The sequence below is a fragment of the Phycodurus eques genome, chromosome 1 (assembly GCF_024500275.1).
Source record: "Phycodurus eques isolate BA_2022a chromosome 1, UOR_Pequ_1.1, whole genome shotgun sequence".
Classification (NCBI taxonomy): Eukaryota; Metazoa; Chordata; class Actinopteri; order Syngnathiformes; family Syngnathidae; genus Phycodurus; species Phycodurus eques.
Genome location: NC_084525.1, coordinates 42925352 through 42951085, shown reverse-complemented (window position 1 = coordinate 42951085; position 25734 = coordinate 42925352). Strand labels below are relative to the sequence as shown.

The 25734-nt window shown below is 40.7% G+C and overlaps 1 protein-coding gene across 3 annotated transcripts in view; it reads right to left on the bottom strand.

Moving 5' to 3' along the window:
- Nucleotides 1–25734, bottom strand: part of atf7a (activating transcription factor 7a) — a 50143-nt gene that overhangs the window by 12910 nt on the left and 11499 nt on the right. For 2 of the 3 annotated variants that reach the window (XM_061693364.1, XM_061693371.1), the window contains exons 2-8: nt 21074–21167; nt 20601–20716; nt 15535–15693; nt 15309–15457; nt 9656–9749; nt 9456–9575; nt 3805–3954 (exon numbers count right to left, since the gene is read on the bottom strand). In XM_061693364.1, the coding sequence (XP_061549348.1) occupies nt 3805–3954; nt 9456–9575; nt 9656–9749; nt 15309–15457; nt 15535–15693; nt 20601–20716; nt 21074–21167 (882 nt within the window). The remainder of the gene's footprint in view (nt 1–3804; nt 3955–9455; nt 9576–9655; nt 9750–15308; nt 15458–15534; nt 15694–20600; nt 20717–21073; nt 21168–25734) is intronic. The other variant, XM_061693380.1, reaches the window with a different exon arrangement.

Sequence of the window (25734 nt, the reverse complement as noted above, 5' to 3'; positions counted from 1 at the left end):
TGACTTCCCAAATCCACTATTGACACAGCGGAGCTCAAAATGACATTCCCAAAACCACCACGGGCATATAGCTAGTCTGGTTAGCTACTCCAGACTATAAATACAAACGCGCAGAATTTGTGACCTGTCTGCGATCCTCAAAGGCCCTTTTCAAACAGAACGCGGTACTCAACAGGGTGGAGACGCCTTTGATGGTGAAATCCTCCGGGCTGGTTGGCGGTGGAAGTTAATTAACTTAGCGTCCTAGGGCGAATTCGGTATCTTTGGTCTCCACTTTGAAGCTCCGGGTGATCGTAATTCACTGAGTGTCGGCCTGCCAAAGCAAATGTCTGTGTCTTGCTTTTGTTGTTTATGGCTGTTGATTCATTTAGCGTCTTTATGTGACGTTACGTCTCGCCACTCCGTGGTCGTCTATCTCTGTGCGAAGAGCAAGTCTCGCCAGAGGCTGGGGTGCTGGGTGTCATCTTTTCATGGCGTGTCCGGTAGATATGCATATATATATATGTGTGTGTGTGTGTGTGTGTGTGTGTGTGTGTGCGTGTGTATATATATATATATATACATATACATGTATATATATACACATGTATATACACATATACATGTATATACACCATATATATATACATTTATATAATACATATGTATATATATATATATATATATATATATATATATACATATGTATATGTATATATATACATGTATATATATATATATATATATATATATATATATATATACACACACACACACACACACACAGCGGCTGAAATAAGTATTTTAACACGTTGCAATTTTTCTCATTAAATTTATTTCCAAAGGTGCTGCTATTGACATGAAAATTTCACCAGATCTTGCCAAGTAATCCATACATACAAAGAAAGTCGAACAAATAAACTCAGAAATTAAGTTGTGTGTAAAAATGTGAAATGACACAGGGAAAAAGTATTGAACATGTGAAGAAAAGGAGGAAAGCCAGGACAACACCTAAAATCTATCAATAATCAAACAGCAATCCAGCCCCTTGTCAGCAAAGAGCTGTCTCAAGACCATCGCAAACTAATTGTTGCAAAACGTAACGATAACATTGGTTACAGACGCATATCTAAGCCTCTGAACGTTCCAGTGAGCACGGTTGGGGCCATAAAAGTGGAGAGCCAATCACACCACCATAAATTTGCTTCGATCAGGTACTCCTTGTGCAAAGAATAATCAGAAGAGTTGTCCAAGCACTACCTGTTGAGAACTTGAAAAAGACCTGGAATTAGCAGGTACTGTTGTCACAACAAAACAGTGAGGAATGTATTCCGCCGCCATGGCATGTATGCACGCTCACCACGCAATACCCCATTGCTGAAAAAAAAAGCATCTCAAAGCTCATTTAAAGTTTGCTGAACATTTGGACAAGCCAGTTAAATACGAGGAGAATCTAGTCTGGTCGGATGAGAGCAAAATTGAACTGTTTGGATGCCATAATGCACACCACGGAGAAATGGCACTACACATCACCCTAAAAACACCATACCAACAGTGACGTTCAGAGGTGGGAACATGATGGTGTGGGGCTGCTTTTTCAGCAAATGGTACTGGTAAACTTCATATTATTGAATGAAGGATGAATGGGCAAATGTACCGGGACATCCATCCATTTTCTTTACCGCTTATTCTCACTAGGGTTGTGGGCTGCTGGAGCCTATGCCAGCTATATTATAATAATAATATATATTTTTTTTATTTACTTGCTCTTATTTTGAAATTCACAGCCTTAATTTTATTTTGTAAATTAGAAAACACACAGTTGTGCTCATATGTTTGATTACCCAGCCAGAATTTGTAAATTGGGTACAATTCTTTAAAGAAAACACATTTAATTTTATTTTAATGGGATTAAAATTAAACGGTCACGCATTTCAGAAAAGCATTATTAAACAAAACAAGCATAAAGAAATTAATGATGGTTGTTGTTCAGTCATCAGTCATATTTAAAAAAACATTTCACAAATTCTGCTACGGTATGTAACCTTGTGAACACAACTTTACATATATGCAGTCATATGTACCCCTGTCATATAGGCAACACCGTTTTCATAACCACTAGGTGGTGGTGGCATATTAGAATGAAAGTGTATACCTTTCTCATAACCTCTAAGTGGCGGTGGCATTTTGGAATGAAGGTTTACAGCTTTTTCATAACCTTTAGATAAGTGGTGGGGAAACTATGGCCCGGCCCGTTGATCATTTCAATCCAGCCCGCCAAAGATTGGTACAGAATCGCCCAAATCATATCAAAATCATGACTGCATTCATTTGACCTTGTCCTGTAATGCCGAGTGGTTCCACCAGGTTGTGCTGTAATGCCGAGTGGTTCCACCAGGTTGTGCTGTAATGCCAAGTGGTTCCACCAGGTTGTGCTGTAATGCCCAGTGGTTCCACCAGGTTGTCCTGTAATGCCCAGTGGTTCCAGCAGGTAGCGCAGTAGGTACAGTGATACATTGACTTTAGCTGTTCTGTTTTTACTCTGCTACTGCTCTGAACCCTTCTTCAACCATGAGTGGGCCAAATAAAGGTCGACAGTGAGTGCCGAGTGTTTAATATAGAATGGACTACTAAATACTTTTTCCACTGAAGTCCGGACAAAGCCTGTATGTCTAATTTGTGAAGAAACTATTGAGGCTTTAGAGGAATATAACATCAGCCGTCACTTTTCTACCAAGCATGCTGATTATGCTAACAGCCAATCAACGCAGGAACTAATGGCTACGGCTAGGCGGTTAAAATCAAGCTTGCAGACTCAGCAAAATACCTTTACCTGACAAACTGATTTCCAAGATTCAGTCACACAAGACCCTGAAACAGCGCCACGGGAGCTGCAGATGGAACTGATCTCCAATGTGATACTGTCTTAAAAGAGAAGTTCAACTCTCAAACGGGATGAGTTTTTCATTAAGCGCAGACAAATTTCCCAAAATCTGGAAGATGTCACAGAGGATGCTCGTGGTGTTTGGGTCTACATATGTGTGTGAACAAACTTTAGTGTGATGAACACCAACAAAACATCCTACAGATCCCAGCTGAGTGATGAACACCTCAGATGTGTTCTGAGAATTGCCAAAACAAAACTAACACCAGACTTTGATGGACTGGCAAAAAAAGGTGATCAACAAAACAACACTATTCCCATCAAAAGTAAATCTAAGTATTAACACTACAATGGCTTTTTCTTTTTTTGTCTATTTTTGATATGTAAGCATCTGGTCCTGGCTTGGCCCGCCTGTCAAATTTTAAAAGTCAATGTGGCCCCCGAGCCAAAAGCAATGGAGGCATACATTTATAATATGTGAAAGTTTTTTCAATTTTTCCTGTGAACGATTGACTTTTTACCATTTTTTTATGGGGGGGGGACGCATTATACACGAGAAATTAGGGTATTAAATAAATAACAGTTCGTGTGTTGCATACTTTTTCCCTGTGTCATTTCACATTATAACACAACTTAATTTCTGAGCTGCTTTTTTCTACTTTCATTGTATGTATGGATTACTTGGGTTGTTCCCAACATGTGAAATTTTCATGTCAATAGCACCTTTAGAAATATATTTAATGAGAAAAATGGTGATGTGTTAAATACTTATTTCAGCCGCTGTATAGATATTCACACACACACACACATATATATATATATATATATATATATATGTATATATTACACACATATAATATATACATTTCACACACGTGTAATTTGTTTTTCTTTTTTTTAAATATCCGTATGAAGAGTGACTAACAGATGACACCGTGTACCTGAGGCTGTGCAGGTGATGGAGCGTCTGGCTGCTGGACAAGCAGCTGGCTCTGTTCGGCTCTCTGAGGCACCATGGGGCTGTTGCCCATGCCCATCATGGCTATGCTGTGTCCAGATGGGCTCTGCTGGGACAACGCTGCCCTCAGACGCTACGTGAAAATGCATCAATCAGGAGGGAGACTTTTATAGCAAACAGCGTAACTGAGAAATATGTGACTTCATCAGCTCCCAGGGAGGAAGACAAATTCACTAAATTAACATTTTCACAGTAGGATTGATAATGACCTAGGCCCTCATTTATCAACAAGGCGTAGAAAATATTCAAACTTGTTTTGTAGAGCTGAAATTCAGAATATGTGTAGGTACAAGGAAATCTGTATTCATCAAACGTTTGGACACCAGTCATGCACGCACACCATGAAGTACTTTCTTTTGATAAATCCCACCAGTTCTAAACTACCACACTCCAACAGACCATATATGGTAGGGATGGAATTTTATTAAGAATTTATCGCGACAATGAGATTAAGGTACTTGTAGGAGAAGAAGAAACAGAATACTTACAGGGACAGTTTACAGTTTAAAAAAAACATCCATCCATGGATATATATATATATACACACACACACACACACACACACACACACACACACACAGTGGGGTACGGAAAGTATTCAGACCCCTTTAAATTTTTCACTCTTTGTTATATTGCAGCCATTTGCTAAAATCATTTAAATTCATTTTTTTCCCTCATTAATGTACACACAGCACCCCATATTGACAGAAAAAAACAGAATTGTTGAAATGTGTGCAGATTTATTAAAAAAGAAAAAACTGAAATATCACACAGCCGTAAGTATTCAGACCCTTTGCTCAGTATTTAGTAGAAGCACCCTTTTGAGCTAATACAGCCATGAGTCCTTTTGGCAATGATGCAGCAAGTTTTTCACATGTGGATTTGGGGATGCTATGCCATTCCTCCTTGCAGATCGTCTCGAGTTATGTCAGGTTGGATGGTGAACGTGGGAGGACAGCCATTTTCAGGTCTCTCCAGAGATGCTCAGTTGGGTTTAAGTCAGGGCTCTGGCTGGGCCATTCAAGAACAGTCACGGAGTTGTTCTGAAGCCACTCCTTCGTCATTTTAGCTGTGTGCTTAGGGTCATTGTCTTCTTGGAAGGTGAATCTTCAGCCCAGTCTGAGGTCCTGAGCACTCTTGAGAAGGTTTTTGTCCAGGATATTGCTGTACTTGGCCGTATTCATCTTTCCTTCGATTGCAACCAGTCTTCCTGTCCCTGCAGCTGCAAAAAAAAACAGGATGATGCTGCCACCACCATGCTTCACTGTTGGGACTGTATTGGACAGGTGATGAGCAGTGCCTGGTGTTCTCCACACATACCGCTTAGAATTAATGCCAAAAAGTTCGATATTGGCCTCACCAGACCAGAAAATCTTATTTCTCACCATCTTGGGAGTCCTTCAGATGTTTTTTTTAGCAAACTCCATGGAGGCTTTCATGTGTCTTGCACTGAGGAGATGCTTCCGTCGGGCCACTCTGCCATAAAGCCCCGACTGATGGAGGGCTGCAGTAATGGTTGACTTTCTAGAACTTTCCCCCCCATCTCCTGACTGCATCTCTGAAGCTCAGCCACAGTGATCTTTGGGTTCTTCTTTACCTCTCCCACCAAGGCTTTTCTCCCCCGATTGCTCTGTTTGGCCGGATGGCCAGCTCGAGGAAGGGTTCTGCTCGTCCCAAACGTCTTCCATTTAAGGATTATGGAGGGCACTGGTGCTCTTAGGAACCTTAAGTGCGGCAGAATTCTTTTTGAACCTTGGCCAGATCTGTGCCTTGCTACAATTCTGTCTCTGAGCTCTGCAGGCAGTTCCTTTGATCTCATGATTCTCATTTGCTCTGACATGCACTGTGAGCTGTAAGGTCTTACAAGCCCAATTCCAATGAAGTTGGGAGGTTGTGTTAAACATAAATAAAAACAGAATGCAATGATTGGCAAATCAAACAGAATACAATGATTGGCAAATCATGTTCAACCTATATTTAATTGAATACGCTACAAAGACAAGACATTTAATGTTCAAACTAATAAACTTTATTGTTTTTAGCAAATAATCATTTTATGGCTACAACATGTTCCAAAAACGCTGGGACAGGTGGCAAAAAAGACTGCGAAAGTTGAGGAATGCTCATCAAACACCTGTTTGGAACATCCCACAGGTGAACAGGCTAATTGGGAGCAGGTGGGTGCCATGATTGGGTATAAAAGGAGCTTCCCTGAATTGCTCAGTCATTCACAAGCAAAGAGGTTCACCTCTTTATGAACAAGTGCATGAGAAAATAGTAGAACAGTTTAAGGACAATGTACCTCAACGTACAATTGCAAGGAATTTAGGGATTTCATCATCTACGGTCCATAATATCGTCAAAAGGTTCAGAAAATCTGGAGAAATCACTGCATGTAAGCGGCAAGGACGAAAACCAACATTGAATGCCCGTGACCTTCGATCCCTCAGGCAGCACTGCATCAAAAACCGACATCAATGTGTAAAGGATATCACCACATGGGCTCAGGAACACTTCAGAAAACCAATGTCAGTAAATACAGTTCGGTGCTACATCCGTAAGTGCAACTTGAAACTCTACTATGCAAAGCAAAAGCCATTTATCAACCACACCCAGAAACGCCGCCGGCTTCTCTGGGCCCGAGCTCATCTAAGATGGACTGATGCAAAGTGGACAGTCCACATTTCAAATTGTTTTTGCAAATTGTGGACGTCATGTCCTCCGGGACAAAGAGGAAAAGAACCATCCGGACTTTTATGGACGCAAAGTTCAAAAGCCAGCATTTGTATGGGGCTGTGTTAGTGCCAATGGCATGGGTAACATACACATCTGTGAAGGCACCATTAATGCTGAAAGGTACATACAGGTTTTGGAGAAACATATGCTGCCATCCAAGCAACGTCTTTTTCATGGACGCCCCTGCGTATTTCAGCAAGACAATGCCAAACCACATTCTGCACGTGTTACAACAGCGTGGCTTCGTAGTAAAAGACTGCGGGTACTAGACTGGCCTGCAGTCCAGAACTGTCTCCCATTAAAAATGTGTGGCGCATTATGAAGCGTAAAATACGACAATGGAGACCCCAGACTGTTGAACAGCTGAGGCTGTACATCAAGCAAGAATGGGAAATAATTCCACCTACAAAGCTTCAACAATTAGTGTCCTCAGTTCCCAAACGTTTATTGAATGTTGTTAAAAGAAACCGTGATGTAACACAATGGTAAACAGGACCCTGTCTCAGCTTTTTTGGAACATGTTGCAGCCATAAAATTCTAAGTTAATGATTATTTGCTAAAAACAATAAAGTTGATCAGTTTGAACATCAAATATCTTGTCTTTGTAGTGTATTCAATTAAACATAGGTTGAACATGATTTGCAAATAATTGTATTCTGTTTTTATTTGTTCAACACAACGTCCCAACTTCATTGGAATTAGGGTTGCATACAGACAGGTGTGTGGCTTTCCTAATCAAGTCCAATCAGTATAATCAAACACAGCTGGATGCCAATGAAAGTGTAGAACCAGTTTAAGGATGATCCGAAGAAATGGACAGCACCCGAGTTAAATATGAGTGTAACAGGAAAGGGTCTGAATATTTATGGCTGTGTGATATTTCAGTTTTTCTTTTTTAATAAATATGCAAAAATGTCAACAATTTCATTTTTTTCTGTCAATATGGGGTGCTGTGTGAACATTAATGAGGAAAAAAATAAACTTAAATGATTTTAGTAAATGGCTGCAAAATAACAAAGAGGGAAAAATTTAAGGGTGTCTGAATACTTTCCGTACCCACTGTGTGTGTATGTGTGTCTATATATATATATATATGTGTGTGTGCGTGTTTAAAATGGATGCACTTTTAACTTCGTTGTACCTGTGACAATGCCAAAAAAAGACCTTCTCTCATTCTTTATTCACGTATCAATCGCTAGTCTTATTTCTCTTTACATTCTTGTGACCAATAAAGAAGAGATGTATGACACATAGTTGTTGTGACACATTTCGGGCTCTTGCATGCATGAACATTTATGTCAAAAGCTGCCGTTTACAATTTCTAATGTGTAAAACATGTATAGGGCTGTGGATTTTATTATTTTAAATTCACTATAAAATTGGTTGCAATACTTTAGGTGCAAGCATCTGTTGTTTTCTGTTTACATTTATAATAGCAATATCATGGTAATACCAATGACCGTGATCATTTTGGTCACTATAAACTAGACTTTACACCGATCTGATCGGCCGATATCTAGCATTTTATGCTGATCGGCTTTAATGTCATAATTGGCCGTCATTGATCGGCTCCGCAAAAGACATTTACTCCGCGTCACCATCGGGCACAGTATATTTGAATCTAAAAGTCATTTTATTTTTAGCCTTGTCGCATGTTTTTTGACTGTAAATATCTGACGGCCAATAAAGTTATTTATAAAAAAATAAATACGTCGGCGCTGTGAGACAGACAACACGTCATGTTCAGCCGGATCGGACTACAAGACAAATTTGCTTTTTCACGATTGCACAATGTCAGACTACTGCAATAAAATCTTGTATTCCGATACAACTGCATCCCCTTTTTTACGATCATTGGGCTTTATCTTGTCAACTCAAATGCAACCGGATATACTCGTTACCGTGGCGACGACAACAAGAGTGGATCACTCCGACTGTATTATAACGACAAAATGGGGGTAAACGTGTGTTGGTGGTCACCGGTGCTCCGGACAGGAGAGGACGTTCGTTTAAGGCTTGCTTGAGGTATGTTCCCATACTTTTAATACGATACGGCTCGCAAAAGCAGGCAACAAAACATTATGTAGCCTAGCAAGGTAGTGCTAGCACTAACGGTTGTAAGCGAACATGCTGCTTTTCTGTCAAATCATGCTCTAAAGTTTCGGTGTGGGTGAAGACAATAAGTTAGAACCCATTATTTCAGTCATGTAATGTTGGTTTGACGTGACTGATTAGAATACACGATCTGACTAGAGCAGTGATTTCCAACCTTTATGGAGCCAAGGAACATATTTTACAATCAGAAAATCTCACGGCACACCAACAAATAAAAATGTCACAAAAAGTGGATACATTAATGATGGTATGTACTTCCTGCTATCTAATAGAAGACCATTCATTTGTTCTGTGTCACTATGCTTCACTGGCATAAATAGATGAACAAAGATACATTATTTATTGTAAATATAGATATATTTTTTTGCAATTAAGTAAGTACACAAGTATATACAGTAAATTAACAGGTCATTTAAACAGACACATTGCTCCATCGTGTGATCGGGGATCGGTTATCGTTTTTTTTAAAGTCGGTGATTGGCCCCAAAAATCCTGATTGTGTAAAGCCCACTATAAACATGATATTCCATACCGTTTCTTGTCTACAGTTGTATGCATAAGAATATAGTAAACTTGGGTCGCAAGGGTTAAGTGCAATCATAAAAAGTCATATGACAAAGAAACTGAGCCAATGGAAGGCAGCGGGTGGCTGCAGGGTGAAGATGGAGACACAAAAGGGGAATCAATAAAAAGTTAAAAATAGAGAGCTAATCAAGCGCTTACCATCTTGGCCTCACAGTGGATGCTGTAGCCAGAAGGGGAGTTTGAACCACTGCTGCTGCTTCCCAGAGGAGGACCAGGGATCCCGGGAATGTTTGGTACCATGCACATGGGTCGGGCAAGCTTGAGAGAAAGTAAAATACAACACATGCTGAAATAACTGAAATTAGTAATCCAAAAAAGTAATTTTTTGCAGGCCTTACGTTGATGACAGATGGCATCTGAACAGGCCCTGGAAGGACAGGCACTGCCTGGCCCGAGGGGAGCATCATCATGGAGTAGTGGCTTGTTGGTGAACTAGACAGAAATTAGAGGGATTTGTATAGGTGACAAAGAACCAAATGTGCAGAGGGAATATGGTACACTTTTACATCATCAACATTACAGTACTGTGACCCCCATTATTTGCGGGGGATAGGGACTTAACCTGACTGCAAATAGCACATTTCTGTGAACAATTGACGCTGCCCTAGAAGTGATCCTAATTGCCTACAGTCATGTTCTGTCTGAGTAATGTTGTTGTAGTATGTGTTTTTCTTCTTACCTGTTAGTAGTGGTTAGTAGTAGTAACGGACCGTCTGGACAGTACATGTGTCCAAAAATAGTTTCAAGTTGCCGCTTGAACCGCCGTTGAGAAAGTCTTAGTTCTAGAATTGGCCATTTTTGTTTACTGCCATTGCGGCGCACTATAGGACGAGACTGGGACACACAGATTTCCAGGTCACAGATATACAATATGACTAGATTCAACCAACAGACGTGGTGGTCATGTTGAATATGGCGATATTCCATCAAAGGCAATGCATTGACATTTGGCAGCCATTTTGAATGTGGCAACATTTACAGGCCGTGCATTGACATGCCGGCCTAGATGGCATGACTTCCATCTATTGTCGCATAAAGTTCTGCGCTGAGAGAGAGCAGCATGGCGGCAGTGTTAACTTTAAGAGAAATACGGCAAACAAGTCTCTATAGAGTCTGGAACATTCTATTTTTAGTACAGTAACAGGTTTTTTTTTTGGGGGGGGGGGGGGTCGGTCAAGCCGTTACTCTACGGTATGATGTCGAACTGAAGGCGCAGGGGCTAAATCCGGCCCGCCATATCATTTTTGTGGCCCGCGAGAGCAAATTATGTGTCAACTTCCATGATTTTTGCTTAAATTTGTACCAAAATTTCAAATTATCCCCCGTAATAAATAATAACATTGAGCTATTGCAAGCATTTTTTTTTTATTACCAAACCCTTTTTAACAGTAATTTGAACAATAGTTGCACAAACTATTATCCGTGACTTCTGATTTCAAAACCAGTTATCCATCAATGAAGGGATTAAACATTTTAATGGATTCACAGTCATAACAGCCCTCTGAGGGAAAGCATAACTACAATGTGGTCCGCCACGAAAATTTGTTTGACACATTTGGTCTACGGCAACGGATTTGGAACTAGGAAGCACACTAATTCCTCTCGGCTCATGAAAGCGATTCGCATATGAGAGTACATCAACAATGTCACCATCAAGCACATCAGCGTGATAAGTTTGGATAACATTTATCCATCCATTCATTTTATGTACCACTTTATCCTCACAAGTGTCGCGGGCTTGCTGAAACCTATCCCAGTTAACTTCAGTGACAGGCGGGGTATACCCTGAACTGGTCTCCAGCCAGTAGCAGGGCACATATAAACAAACAACCATTCACGCTCACATTCACACCTAAGGGTCCTCAATCAACCTACCATGCATGTTTTTGGGATGTGGGAGGAAACCGGAGTGCCCGGGGAAAACCTACGCAGGCACGGGGAGAACATGCAAACTCCACACAGGCGGGGGCGGGATGTGAACCACGGTCCTCAGAACTATGAGGCAGACGTGCAAACCAGTCGCCCACCTTGCCGCCGGATAACATTTAATTTTTGAAAACATTTTCAAGCTTTTTATATTTATTTACAATAACTTTGGACTGTACTGGGCGTTTTAGGTCACGAAAAAAGTAATAATATAAAATATAAAATAATTTGTACTGTATATTAATATGGGTGCATATGGCCACAAAAAAACAAGTGCTTCAATATAATTAGCTGTAAGGGACGACCCCCCCCAGTCCGTTAAATTGACGGTTCCACTGTACTTTGAATTCTTCCTACTTATTCGGATCGTTTGTTAATTATTTGTTCATTTGTTTTCCTTATCTTTAGCCCTTGGTTGTTTAGTCTTTTAGTTTAGTACTTTTTCTCTACTCATCAAGACAGTAGCACCTTTTGTTGAACGTTTTTTGGAATAAAGACTAAATAAATCATTCCACACTCTGTTGCTGCTTTGGGCTCCCAACTAGTCACAAAACGTAAAACCTGTATTCAGGGGTGCACGTAACATTTTTGGTCTGGTTCTCAAATTAGCACCGGTGGTGCTCCTGTTTTAACCGACCCACAGTCATCATGGATGACGTTACTTACAGCAACCTGGGCGGTTTCACGTAAAGACATCCACGCTCAGCCACCGTCACCACCCAGCCAGTGTCACTGTTTACAGGGTACATGCTCGCGACTGATCTCAACGGAACTCAGAAAGGAACTAATTATTTCATGAAGTGATTCCATTCAATACATTCACTCAAAAGATGTTGTTTGAACAAGTCATTCGCAAATGACAACACTACTCGAGCCTGGACTACTGCTCTGCTCCCCCCAAAAAAAGATAATGCAAAATGCTTGGTACGCAAATGCACAGTGACACACTTGTATCTGGTGTGTTTTTAAAACTCTCAGTGAGCATGCGCACCACTTATGTGTACCCCTGCCTATATTAAAAGTATAAACCGTAAATATACCACAACCCAACACTTTAATAGGATTTCAAATGTTTACATTTACTGTCAAACATTACCGATTTACGGTTAGGGCGGCACGGTAGGCGACTGGTTAGAGCGTCAGCCTCACAGTCCTGAGGACCCGGGTTCAATCCCCGGCCCCGCCTGTGTGGAGTTTGCATGTTCTCCCCGTGCCTGCGTGGGTTTTCTCCGGGCACTCCGGTTTCCTCCCACATCCCAAAAACATGCATGAATTGGAGACTCTAAATTGCCCGTAGGCATGACTGTGAGTGCGAATGGTTGTTTGTTCCTATGTGCCCTGCGATTGGCTGGCAACCAGTTCAGGGTGTACCCCGCCTCCTGCCCGATGTTAGCTGGGATAGGCTCCAGCACTCCCGCGACCCTAGTGAGGAGAAGCGGCTCAGAAAACGGATGGACGGACGGATTTACGGTTAAAGAGACAGTTAAGTCTTTTTTCACCTAAATACATTAAATATGTTTGAAGTGGGCGGCACGGTGGACGACTGGTTAGAGCGTCAGCCTCACAGTTCTGAGGACCCGGGTTCAATCCCCGGCCCCGCCTATGTGGCGTTTGCATGTTCTCCCCGTGCCTGCGTGGGTTTTCTCCGGGCACTCCGGTTTCCTCCCATAATTGGAGACTCTAACATTGCCCGTAGGTGTGACTGTGAGTGCGAATGTTTGTTTGTTTGTATGTGCCCTGCGATTGGCTTGCAACCAGTTCAGGGTGTACCCCGCCTCCTGCCCGATGATAGCTAGGATAGGCTCCAGCATGCCCGCGACCCTCGTGAGGAGAAGCGGCTCAGAAAATGGATGGATGGATGGATGGATGTTTGAAGTGCTGAAAACGTGTATAGAAAGAGAACAATTAAGTACAGAATTGTTGAGATATAGCATCAAACTCTTCACCATCTCACTCGGCGTAATTGCCACTTCCTTATTCATAATAACTTGGCCCAGTTCTACCACTACAGCGTGCATGCCTACAACTAATGTGTTTTGTGTTATTTGGGCAAGAGCGTCTTTGCCGTGGTGCGACCCTACATGCGGCACGTAGCGAGGCAGTGAAGAGGACGGCTCCGCGGCCCAGCATCAGCCCATCGGCAGCTCCAGCGCAATGACGTTTGGGCCGTTAGCCTCACAGTTGTCGACCGCGACATTGCAGAGTGAGGAGAAAAAAAATCATCGAGGGGGACCGCAGTGCACCGCACTGCTGTGGCTGGAAATGGTGCACCCTGCGGCGGCCACGGCAGTGCGATGCACAGCCCACTGAATTTCAGCGGAGGCAAAAGACGGTAAATAATTTTGCAGCTGCTTGTCATAGTTGTCAATTCAGTTGATAATCGGGTAGTTGTTGATTAATCGTTGCACCTTTAAAATGGGCCTTTTATTTTAGGGAGCATTGTGTGCCTGAGGTCTGAAAATGCGTTTCTCAGAGTGGACAGTGCTAGTCTTTGTCTGAAAGCAGGCAGCACACTTTAACTCTTGTCATTGCCATCAGATACATACTGCCATCAGATGCATAAATGGTCCTCAACAGTAATTGACTACACTGTGACTATATGCAAATGATGAATACCGTTTTTTTCCTATTTTTATTTTGTTTTGATTGTTTTTTGTTTATCTCACTGTTAGTGGCTGAAATAAATTGATTTACACTTTGATTAAATTCTAAATAAAAGCTACATTGCAGGGGTCTTGGTGGGGTTGGGGGATTGGAAGGCATTGTAAATCATCAAATCTTTACAGCGAATATTAATTTTCGCATTTGAATTAAAAAGTGTCTGTGTACTTTTTTTTTTCCAATTCTGACAAGCGCTGCAATGCTTCTGTTTACTTCCGCCGGCATTTTGACTTACTGCACATAGCTTTTGTGCATGTACGTGTTGTGGCTTCACCGAGAGCTACATGAAGTTTGTTTAAAAAAAAAAAAAAAAAAAATTAACAAGCTGTCCGCTGAAGGAGGCTCAGGCATGGATAGCGTGGAAGCATCACCCTCCAAAAAGGAGCCATCGCTGGAGAGGTAGTCCGCAGCAGATTTAAGAGCAGGGCTCTACATTAACTACACACTTTTTCACACAGGGCCATGAAGGTTTGGATTTTTTCTCGCTTAATAAAAAAAACCTTCATTTAAAAACTGCATTTTGTGTTTACTTTTGTTGTCTTTGACTAATATTTAAATTTGATTGATGATGGGAAACATTTGTGACAAACTGAAAAAAAAAAAAAAAAAGATATCAGGAAGGGGACAAAAACTTTTTCAGACCACTGTGCCTACAATGACGCTGTCTGTCTTTTTCTCTCTTTTTCTTTTTTTCTTCCATCGCAATCCTCTTTATAGCACAGACATTTTAAGATATGTTAAAAAGCCCAGACTCCTTTAATGAGGATTATATCCGAAAACAAACTAATATTAAAATATAAAGTGCAATAATTGCAGTAGTAATGATTTATTCATGTTCTGTTTAAGACTATGAATTTAAATACTGGTAAATAATTTGCAAAATAGTGTGAATAATCATAAACGATATTTTTATATGGTGGTGGTATACTTACGCAATCGTTTTAAAATGTATTTATGTCAACCATATGATTGTGGTTATGCTTAAAATGAAGTAGTTTTCCCAGAGGAAGAGGGTTAGGAGCCTTCACTATATAAACTGGCTGCTGGCTCCTCTGAGTCAAACAAATCAGCTAAAGTAAAGCCTTTTTTTTTTTTTTTTTTTTTTTTTATTAATTGACCTGTTTTGTCTGCCACTGCTTGTTACAAACTTTTTGTTCACAGTAAAATATTTGCAAATATATCTCGAGTCAGGCAATCTTCATAAGAAACTATGGCATGCCATGGTCATGCTGTATCTCCTCAAAAAAGGGTGCAACCAAATCATGTGCTGGTGCGACTAACTGACAAAGTTGGTCGCACCAGTGCTACTCGTGCAAATGTTAGTGTAGAGCCCTGCATTTAATAATGTTTTCTCTGCAGGGGGGGCTAACAGTGGGATAAGTCAACAGATGCGCAGAGACTCACCCTAAAGTGCGATTAGAAGGTGGTGCCTGTGTGATAACGGAGGTGGGCGACGGCATGGTGGGCTGAAAGGCGTCAAAACCTAAGTGCAGCGGAAGGGAACCTGGGCGCACAATGGTGGGTGTCGGTGCTGAGCTCCTGGGTGGCATGTCCTGTGACAATATCAGTATGATGTCATTTACATGCACTTATTGTTTGCAATTACAAGACTTAGGTCTTACACCTTTACCTTGACCAAGAGCTCTCTTCTGCTCTCTGGTGTTGCAGAAATTGAGTCAGGGCTGTCTGGTGGCGAGGAGTCAACCTCCACAGGTGTTTCCTCTTTCACCTTCACATCTGATGGTGTCTGTAGACTCATGTCCAAAGCCACTGAAGAGGCAGCAGGGAGCTAAGAAGGCAGTGAAGAATAGATATGTACGGTATAAATCGCATATATAGTTCGTACTCATCCAAGTCAACCCACCTCTGTTTGTCAAATTGAATTTCTCGAGCTAAACTGCAAACTGAATTTCTAGAGCTAAAATGAACATTTCTAATCAAGACACAGTGATAGGCGTCAATCACTGCCATTATCCACAGATGATTTACTCTTAAAGACACAGTTAAGCATTTTTTTCCCCTAAATACATGAAATATGTTGTATGCTCCCCCCCAAAAAAAGAAGATGCAAAATGCTTGGTACGCAAATGCAGTGACACACTTGTATCTGGGGTGCTTTTAATACTCTGTGAGTATGCGCACCACTTATGTGCACCCCTGCCTATATTAAAAGTGTAAACCTTTAATATACCACAAACCAACACTTTAATAGATTTTAAAATGTTTACATTTACTGTCAAACATTACTTTACCCTTAAAAATACACCCCAAACAATGGCGTCTGGGGAACAAAACATGCCATTATCCGCAGATGATTTACTGTTAAAGAGACAGTTAAGTCTTTTTTTCCCCTAAATACATTAAATATGTTTGAAGTGCTGAAAACGTGTATAGAATGAGAACAATTAAGTACAGAATTGTTGAGATATAGCAGGAAACTCTTCACCATCTCCATAACTTGGCCCAGTTCTACCACTCCAGCGTGCATGCCTACAACTAATGTGTTTTGTGTTATTTGGGGAACAGCGTCTTTGGCGTGGTGCGACCCTACATGCGGCACGTAGCGAGGTAATGAAGTGGACGGCTCCGCAGCCCCACACCAGCCCACCGACAGCTCCAGCGCAATGCATTGCGTTTGGGCCGTCAGCCTCACAGTTGCCGACCGCGACATCGCAGAGTGAGGAGGAGGGGGAAAAAATCATTGAGGGGGACCCACTCGGACCACAACACACTTTCCCACTTTGCGTCAGTCCATCACAGATGAGCTTTGGTCCAGAGAAGCCGGCAGCGTTTGTGGGTGTTGTTGATACGGTATATGTATTGGCCCCCTTCTCAAATTCTTACATTTTTGCATAGGTTTGCCACTTTAACTTTTAAGTTAATCAAACATCAAATATCAGACAAATACAACCCAAGTGAACTTAAAATGCTTTTTTAAAATGGTGATTTCATTTATTAAGGAACATTATTTATTATTATAATATATTATTACTATTCAAAGTTACCCCTTAAACATAATAACTGGTTGGGCCACTTTCAGCAGCAACAACTGAAATCAAGCGTTTTCTATAACTGGTAATTAGTCTTTTACATCTCTGTGTATTTGCCTTCTTCTCTTCTTTGCATAATTGTTTGAATTCAGCAAAAATTTAGGGTTTTTGAGCATGAACGGCCTTTTTAAGGTCATGCCACTGCATTTTAATCGGATTCAAGTCTGCACTTTGACTAGGCCACTCCAAAACCTTTTGTTTTCTTAAGCCATTCATCAGTTATCTTCCTGGTATGTTTTGGAACGTTATCCTTCAGCAGAACCCAAATGCATTTCAGCTTGAGGCCACAAACTGATGGCTGAACATTCTCCTTCAGGATTTTCTATTAAAGAGCAGAATTCATGGTTCCATCAATCTCAGCAAGTTGACCATCACACAACCACCACCATGTTTGACTGTTGGTAAGTCAGATGTAACGGGACATACACCTTCCAAAAAGCTAAATTGTCATCTTGTCAGTCCATTTAATATCCTCCTAAAAGTCTTAACATTCAGATGTTCTTTGGCAAAAGTAAGTCAAGCCTTCATGTTCTTTTTGGTAAGCAGTGGTTTTTGCCTTGGAACCATGCCATGGATGCCATTTTTGCCCAGTCTCTTCCTTATTGTTGTCATGAACACTGACCTTAACCAAGGCAAGGGAGGCCTGCAGTTCTTTAGAAGTTGTCCTGAGTTCCTTTGTGGCCTCCTGGATGAGTCATTGCTGTTCTCTTGGGGTAATCTTTGTAGGTCGGCCACTCCTGAGAAGGTTCAACACTGTTTCATGTTTTCTCCATGTGAGGATAATGGTTCTCCCAATGGTTCGCTGGAATCCTAAAGCTTTAAAAATGGCTTTTGTAAGCCTTTCCAGATTGATAGATGCCAATTACTTTATTTCTCGACTGTTCTGGAATTTCTTTAAATCGTGTCATTTTGCTGCAGCTTTCTGTCAGATATTTTGTCTGACTTGATTTTGTCAGGAAAGATTCTGTTTAAGTGATTTCTTGATTGAACAGATCTGAAAGTAATCAGGCATGGGTGAGATAGGGAAAATTAACCCAAAAATGTGATTAGCCACAATTAATTCATGATTTAACAAGGGGGGAGGATTACTTTTTCACACATGGCCAGGTAAATTTGAACAGTATTTTTCCTTAATAAATGAAATCACAATTTAAAAACAGCATTTTTAAGTTCACTTAAAAGGACATGCAAATAATTGGTTTCTGTTTTTATTTACGTTTTACACAACATCCTAACGTCATTGGAATTGGGGTTTTAACGTGTATATAGTGTGTGTGTGTGTGTGCGCGCGCGCGCATGTGCGTGCACATGCATGTGTGCATATGTATGAGTTTAGGATATGTATTTTAGAGGTCCCCAACACAATGCCCCAAAACTCACTCAGTAGCGCCCCCTGCAAAGTTTTTTTAACAATTACTTGCCAGATTCAAAGGTCAACATGTAATTAGTGCTGGGTGATATATCAAGAAGCTTGATTTGATCGATATTTTTTTTTTTCTTTAGTTTTCGCTACTCCGTGACACTTCCACCAACATGGAGAAGATGCTAACGACTATCCATCCATTTTCTGTACTGCGTATCCTCACTAGGGTCGCGGGCTGCTGGAGCCTATCCGAGCTATCTTCGGGCGGGAGGTGGGGTACACCCTGAACCGGTCGCCAGCCAATCGCAGGGCACATAGAAACAAACAACCATTTGCGCTCACATTCACACCTACGGGCAATTCAGAGTCTTCCATCAACCTACCACGCATGTTTTTGGGATGTGGGAGGAAACCAGAGTGCCCGGAGAAAATCCACCCAGGCACGGGGAGAACATGCAAACTCCACACAGGCGGGGCCGGGATTTGAACCCCAAACCTCAGAACTGTGAGGCAGATGTGCTAACCAGTCGTCTACCGTGCCGGCATGCTAATGACTAGCGAGTCATAAATAGTCCCAAAAAAGGGCACAGCTACCATTTGGAAACAACCGTAGTCTGCAAAACGTGTATGAAAGATGTTACGACGAAGACAGGCATAGCCTTTTAAAATCACCTAACGATGAAACACATTATCGAGTGCTATGCATGTATCACATTAAAGACAGCCGTGACTCCGTGCTGCTTCTGCAACAAACAAAACAATGCCATGGGCCGTGTATTGATCATGGTGGCAGTTGAAGCACTTGTGTTTTTGTTTTTCCCTGAACGAAGCGGGAAGATAACAAGATAGTAGTTTGCCGATCACAGACAATAGAGAAAGTGTTCATGGGGTTTATTTACGTTAGCATTAGCAGCTACTAGCTAGCATTGTTGCATGTGCGATCACGCAAATTGACATTGGCAAATTGTCTGAGCTAACTGTTCCGGACAGTTGGGTTTGCACAGTGTGGCATTTTCAAGAATCGGTCTTGTATTTGTTTTCTTATTTGCTATATTTTCAGATTACCGCATTGTATTCATTAACATGCCGTGACGTTTGTTTTTTGTGTCTTCTTCTTGATTTCGGGGATACTGGGCATATTTAAGTGCATTGCTGCCATCTAAGGGTTAATTGATGAACACCTACAAGAGCGCTAAACCCTAAGTAATACATTCAAATAAATATTGGAGCCATAATTTATTAACGATTACAATTATAGATGAATGATTATGTTGCGCCATTCAACAGTATGCAGAATTATTTTTATCCTATTACATAATATACTGCCCTAACTAATGTAATAACTAACTAAGGTCATGTTTTTGACATAATTTACAAAATATGGAAATTCAGACATACTGCTCTGGAAGTGAAATTGTATAGGTTGGCAGCTCTGCAGTCATAGTCAGAGATGCAGTTTTACTAATAACTGGCATAATAATTTCTTCGGGTGTTTAGGCTTTCAGCCTTGGGTTTCTTATTAGTTTTTTTGGTTTCAGTCAATAATTTCGGTGTATCACTAATTTCAACATCATATTTTAAAATACCTGCAGGGAAAAGTAATTTATTTCTTTGTGATGTTTATAATTGTTAAATAAATCTTCTGCTTTATAATGTAAATCAATTGGGTCTTGTCCGGTTATACACATTGATAAAACGTTAATACAACAAATATTGAGTAATGTCGAATATATTGACATTAGGAGGAAAGAAATCGTGATATCATATCATATCGCCCAGCACGACATGGAATATGGCGGATCTGTATAACAGAACAGGTCACACAAAGAAGTCTCAAGGACCTGTGCTTGAAATTGAACAAGAATTCTGCCATTTTGGTATGAAGCAGCCAGTTTGAGGGGATATTCATAGTAGTTTTGTTGATTCTTTTTTTTGTGTGTGTGATGTAGAAAATGGGCGCCATCTCTATCAGGAAGTTAAAGGTGGTGGCTACTAGCTGGCCTAAAACGTTTGGGAAAGGCTGGTCCACAACTACTGTATGAGAGAGATAAATAGATAAAATGTATATTTCTCATAACTCTGCGGATAACGCCTTCAATCTGTGTTTTTTTCATCTTCGCCCCAAAAAATATTTTGCATTGTATTTCAGCTAGTCCACAACATTTGGACTTACATGCTTCCCAGTGGACAGTGATACTTTAGAAGGTTTTTCTACATCATAACACATGGAATGATAAGTATCAACACATACACACAAACTCAACCAAAAAAAGTCCAACTTACAGAGTTCTTCGCTCGTTTGTTGTCATCGTCGTCTTGTTCGAAGGAGTTGGCTAGATCATTAAACAGACCGACCTCCTCACAGTTCTTTAGGAAGCGAGTGGGAGTAGGCGTCTGGTCTGGAAAAAGAGAGAAATACCCAAAAGCAACACTTTCACGCTCAGTCACTTAATATAAAAACCCAAGACATGAAGCAGCTTTGTTACTTTTTATTCATTTTTACAAATTACTCCAAAAAGTGGATTATTGTAACACTCAGAATCAGAATCATCTTTATTTGCCAAGTATGTCCAAAAAACACACAAGGAATTTGTCTCCGGTAATTGGAGCCGCTCTAGTATGACAACAGTCAGTCAATTGACAGAACACTTTTGAGGCATAAAGACATTGACAAAAAAAAAAAAAAAAAAAAACAGTCACTGAGCAATAAAGGTTTGCTGTATTGCTCAGTGACTGTTTTTTGATGAATAGCATACCTGCGATAATGACAGAGTCCGTCCGGGGTGCAAACTTTAGTGTCATCTCATGCTTGTGTTTGTGTACAGCCAAGTGGTCCTCATTGGTAAATCTCTGGTGACATGAAGGAGGAGGAAAGGAAAAATAGGAGGGGATGAATACTATGAATACATACTGTAGCTCAAGGTTATTGTGTTATCTTTTGGACCCAAACACATGTCCCCCCACCCCATATAAATGGTGCAAATGTCGGTGTGATGAAATGCCCCCATTGTTGCCACAGAGCATGTGTTCAAATATTTTTGCTGACGCCACAAAGATTTGTAACAACAGGACTGTAATGCAGAATCTGGTCATGATGACCAAATTCAGGAAGACTGTTAAACTCCTCAACTGACCTCAACTTGATTTCTAGAGCACTTTAAAACAACCATAGATGTACACAAAGTGCTGTACATTATACAAAAACGTAAAAACTATTAAACATAGGGCAAATTAAAACAATACATTAAAAGCAACGTTAAAAAATATACTTATATCACCATACTTTCATGTATTTATTGTCCAGTCACTTTGGCTCTGTGAGTCACTTGATCCTCTGTGGCTATTTTCTATCGCTACTTGTGTGTCCGCCATCAGTGGACATGCAACATGACAAACAAACACTACCATTTATACACACTCACATTCTAAGCAGAAAAGACTGTCTCCAAAAGTGTTTCAGTATCATGATTGTTGGCGATTATAGCTGGTATTCATTAATTCCTCTGTTAAGCCATGTTTAACACTATTATCACTTTCATTTGGGGGGATGCTTTTTGGGGTTTCCTGTTCAATTGCCCTGGCTTGAAGGTTTTTGTCAACAAAGGACTTTTGAGTTGGCTCTTATGGGACTGGTGTTGTGTATTTGAGTCCATCAGTTTGTGATGTTTGACAAGGACTGCTGTTTGCTTCTCGCAATAGCCACTACAGGGCTCGAAGATAACTTTTATGTTCTTCCTTGCCCGTGGTAAACTTGAGCTTGCCCTGTTGGGTCAACAGGGGCACTCAAATGTTTGCTGTATGTCATGGTTCGGTTTTATCACAGTATTAATCTCACGAGACGCTACTTATTGCGATATTGTGGGAAAGCTCATGGTTTTGCAAGAAGGTTGACAGTACAGGTGAGGCAAAGAGCTGAAAACAGGAATACCAAAAAACCTCTCTATTTCTTGCTCGCTGAGTCCTTCTCAATTGGCTTTAGTATTTTCTGTGCGTTTCCCTACAGGTTTTTATACATTACCGTGCACTTGTATCCCCATCCATTCAATATTTACATTTGTATACAGTACTTCCAAAACACTATTATTACTGCAGCAATAAATGGTGCTGTACTCACATTAACAAAACTGTCCATTGAGAAATTGTCTGTCCATTAATTGAACATAATTTGTCATATTTTAGTTTTAGTTAGCACAGTTTTCCCATCAGAAATTGTTGCTATACTAACATTAAAAATTACTGCAAACTAGGACTAATTTTGCGATGTGAATATTTTGACATCCCTGTATACAACAATATTTTTTTTCTTACGCTTGATTCATCGCAAAATTTGTGTTTTTGCAAGCTTGCCCGTGACTATTTTTGACTTGCCATGGGCAATCGGAAATCGGTCAACTTCTAACCCTGCCTGCGCTAGCTAGTTGTCCACCTACTGGCTACCCACCATATGGTTCCCACTTGTGCTCAAAAGGTAGAGAGTATTTTATGCATGTTATGTTTTGACATATCAACATTAAATTAGTAATTATTTTTATTTCATAAATTGGGTCCAGCCTGTTGCGTTTCGTGTTTACGAATGGTGTACATGAACTACTTTGTGCCCCTTTCAGCGTGCAAGTAAACCACAGGAGTAAAATAAGAAATTATGCTTTGTTTAATCTAATTTTCATTTGATTATTTCATATTAATGGCATTAATTTCTTTTCATTCAAATATTTACTTTAATGATGAGTTCATTGCTGCGTTATTTTTGGTTAGTGAGTTCCTCGAGAGAGAGAGAGAGAGTGTTATGGGCAAATTCAGGTGTCGCACGAACGGAAGGAACTCCTTCATGAACCGAGGACCCCCTGTACTTGTGAGAAGTACAAAGTAAAAAGTTTGCATGGATTAAATAAAGGGTGTGCAAATTATGAACATCGATTTTCTTAGCAGCTCACAGCATAGACTAAAATGGACATTTGACTCGGGGTTCTTTATAACAAGTAGCAATATCAAAGCTATCAACTAAAAGGCAATGTGTGTGGAACTAACCCAATAGACTTAATAGTCATGAATTAAAGTTTCAGCAAAAAGTTGAATATAGAATTGTTAAAATACTTATTTGCGACTGTTTTATCACATCTAATGGTTCATATGTTCAAGTTTTAACTTGACTTCCTGTTTTAAGATTGTAGCCTTTTATTTTGAAGGGTACGCACCGGAACTCAGCCTTTTGGCATGAAAAGTACTTCATGACAACGGTGAATTTTGAAAACAAAGTAAACCTAAACGGCAAGAAAAGGAGTAATGAATGAAACCAAATGCTACCGATGAGGCACAAGGTTAGCGTTTGTGATACTGTGAGACGTTAATGTGAATTTTGTCCCAATTCGTTGTGATGCTAGTTTGACCTTTGGTGAGGTTTTAGCTCAGTGTTAAGCTTTTTTTCTGTCATCAGCTCATACATTGGTTTGAAGACTAAAGTGAATGCTAAAAACCTTCAGTGCAAACGTGAAACCAACCATTTACCTTGTTAGCTGCCTGTTGGTATAGTGTTGGTATAGACGTATTTTATTGTTTCACACACCCAATTTGACTTGACTGAAGTTCCGCGTGATGTAGGCTGAGGCTCAGAGTGGGAGGGAGCATGTAAGACTTTTACACTTTGCACAATATAATCTTATTCCAAGTGTTCCACAGAGGCGACTGGTCAATTATTTAAACTGTTAAGACACACTTTTGTTTGACGCCGCTGGTAGACACAAGCACGCCTTCGTGCGTGTTGTTATTCGATGATTTTTGCCACTTTCTTCTTCGGGGTCGGTGGACTGTAGGCATCGAAACTGGGAACCGAAATTTTTTAATTTGAATGATTCCGGGAGAACCGCAACGTTAGTCCCGGGTTCCAATTGGTTCTCGATGCCCAAACCTACTTGTGAGACAGTTCATATTAAAAAAATGTTTTGATAATGTTTATTACCAATCCTCATACATCATTAAGAGTTTTGCTGTTTTTAATAGATTGATACTGATTAATACTGACTGGTTAACTTCTGCTTAAACTTGCATGACAACAAGTAACATTAAAATATCACTTTTAAAATTCTGGATGTAATTTATTCAAATATAATTGATGTCAGTGGGAAGTTTTCTTTTGAAAGAGGACCAAATTAAAGTTCGGCCAGCGTCAAGAGAACAAATTGTGGTACAACTTTGAGGTCAGGCATTTCAGAAAGTCATGCCTCAAGAAGACGGAAGCATCCAAGAAGGCAGAACTTGTTCTTCAGAGAAGTGGCTATGTGAATCAGCCAGCGGTGTAGGAGGAATAATCTTGGCTATGGCACCCGGCTCATTGCCGTTGGCGGCATCCTATTTTAAGGGTGCCGCGTTTGAGTTGCGAATGCTGCCGTGACAGAGTGAAGTGGAAACACAGTCAAGTGTCTGGGGGGTGGGGGCTTATTTTTAGCTCTGCTGGGCCACATCACCAATAGAACTCCACATCTTATTTGTTTGCAGTCTTGCTGAGGAAACTAACTCGCACTAATCACCGTGCTGGAGATACAGGCAGCTAAGATTACCACAGCTCACACGAAGACGACTGGACAGTATATAATGGTGGTGGGGGAGCAGTTGTTCTTGTTGTTGTTGTTACTGCTGTTGTTAGCTTGGTGAAAGGAAAACCAAGAGAAGAGCCAGGAGTCAAACATCCTTGTCATTTAGACTTTCCTGGTAGACAACTGTTGCTTGTAAAACTGGCAGCGGGACACAACACATCGCACACTCACTGGCCACCTCACTGGACACACCTGCACATCTAATTATATGTTATAACTTGGCACTGAAAAAACTTTACCATGCCAGTCTGTGACTCGTTTACTTGGGGGAAAAAAACGATGATAGTGTTCCACTCTATTCGCTTAGTTAGTGAGCAGTAGCATACAAAGTCAGTGCCTAATGCCAACACGCACAGCAAGCTTTTTTCCCCCACTGCAACTCTATCTGCCGGGCCAGTGGCCTTCCGTACAGTGCATACGGACGTATCTCCGAAAGCTTATGGATGAAATGTTGCAGTACCAAAGGAAACCCGTGGGGACAGTGACGGGAAAATAAAACTGCTAATGCAAATGGAGGGGAAAAAGAGGTTCAGCGGCCTCACAGACCACAGCAATGCTGCCTATTATTTTGCCTTCCTTAGCAACACCTCCTCCAACATTGCAATGCTTGTCATTGAAAATGTGCTCTTCTTTGTATTTGAAAGAAACTGTAGATTCAGATTCATTGCTAAACATTTTGATGGACGCATGGAAGTATAAGGGTAGTGATGTTGACACCATTTACACTGTTTAAACTGCACATAGGCATCTATTTTTGTATGTAGTAGGAGAATAAACAGGCCTGAAGCATGTTGTAATAATGGTGAAAATTGAAATTCCTTTATGAT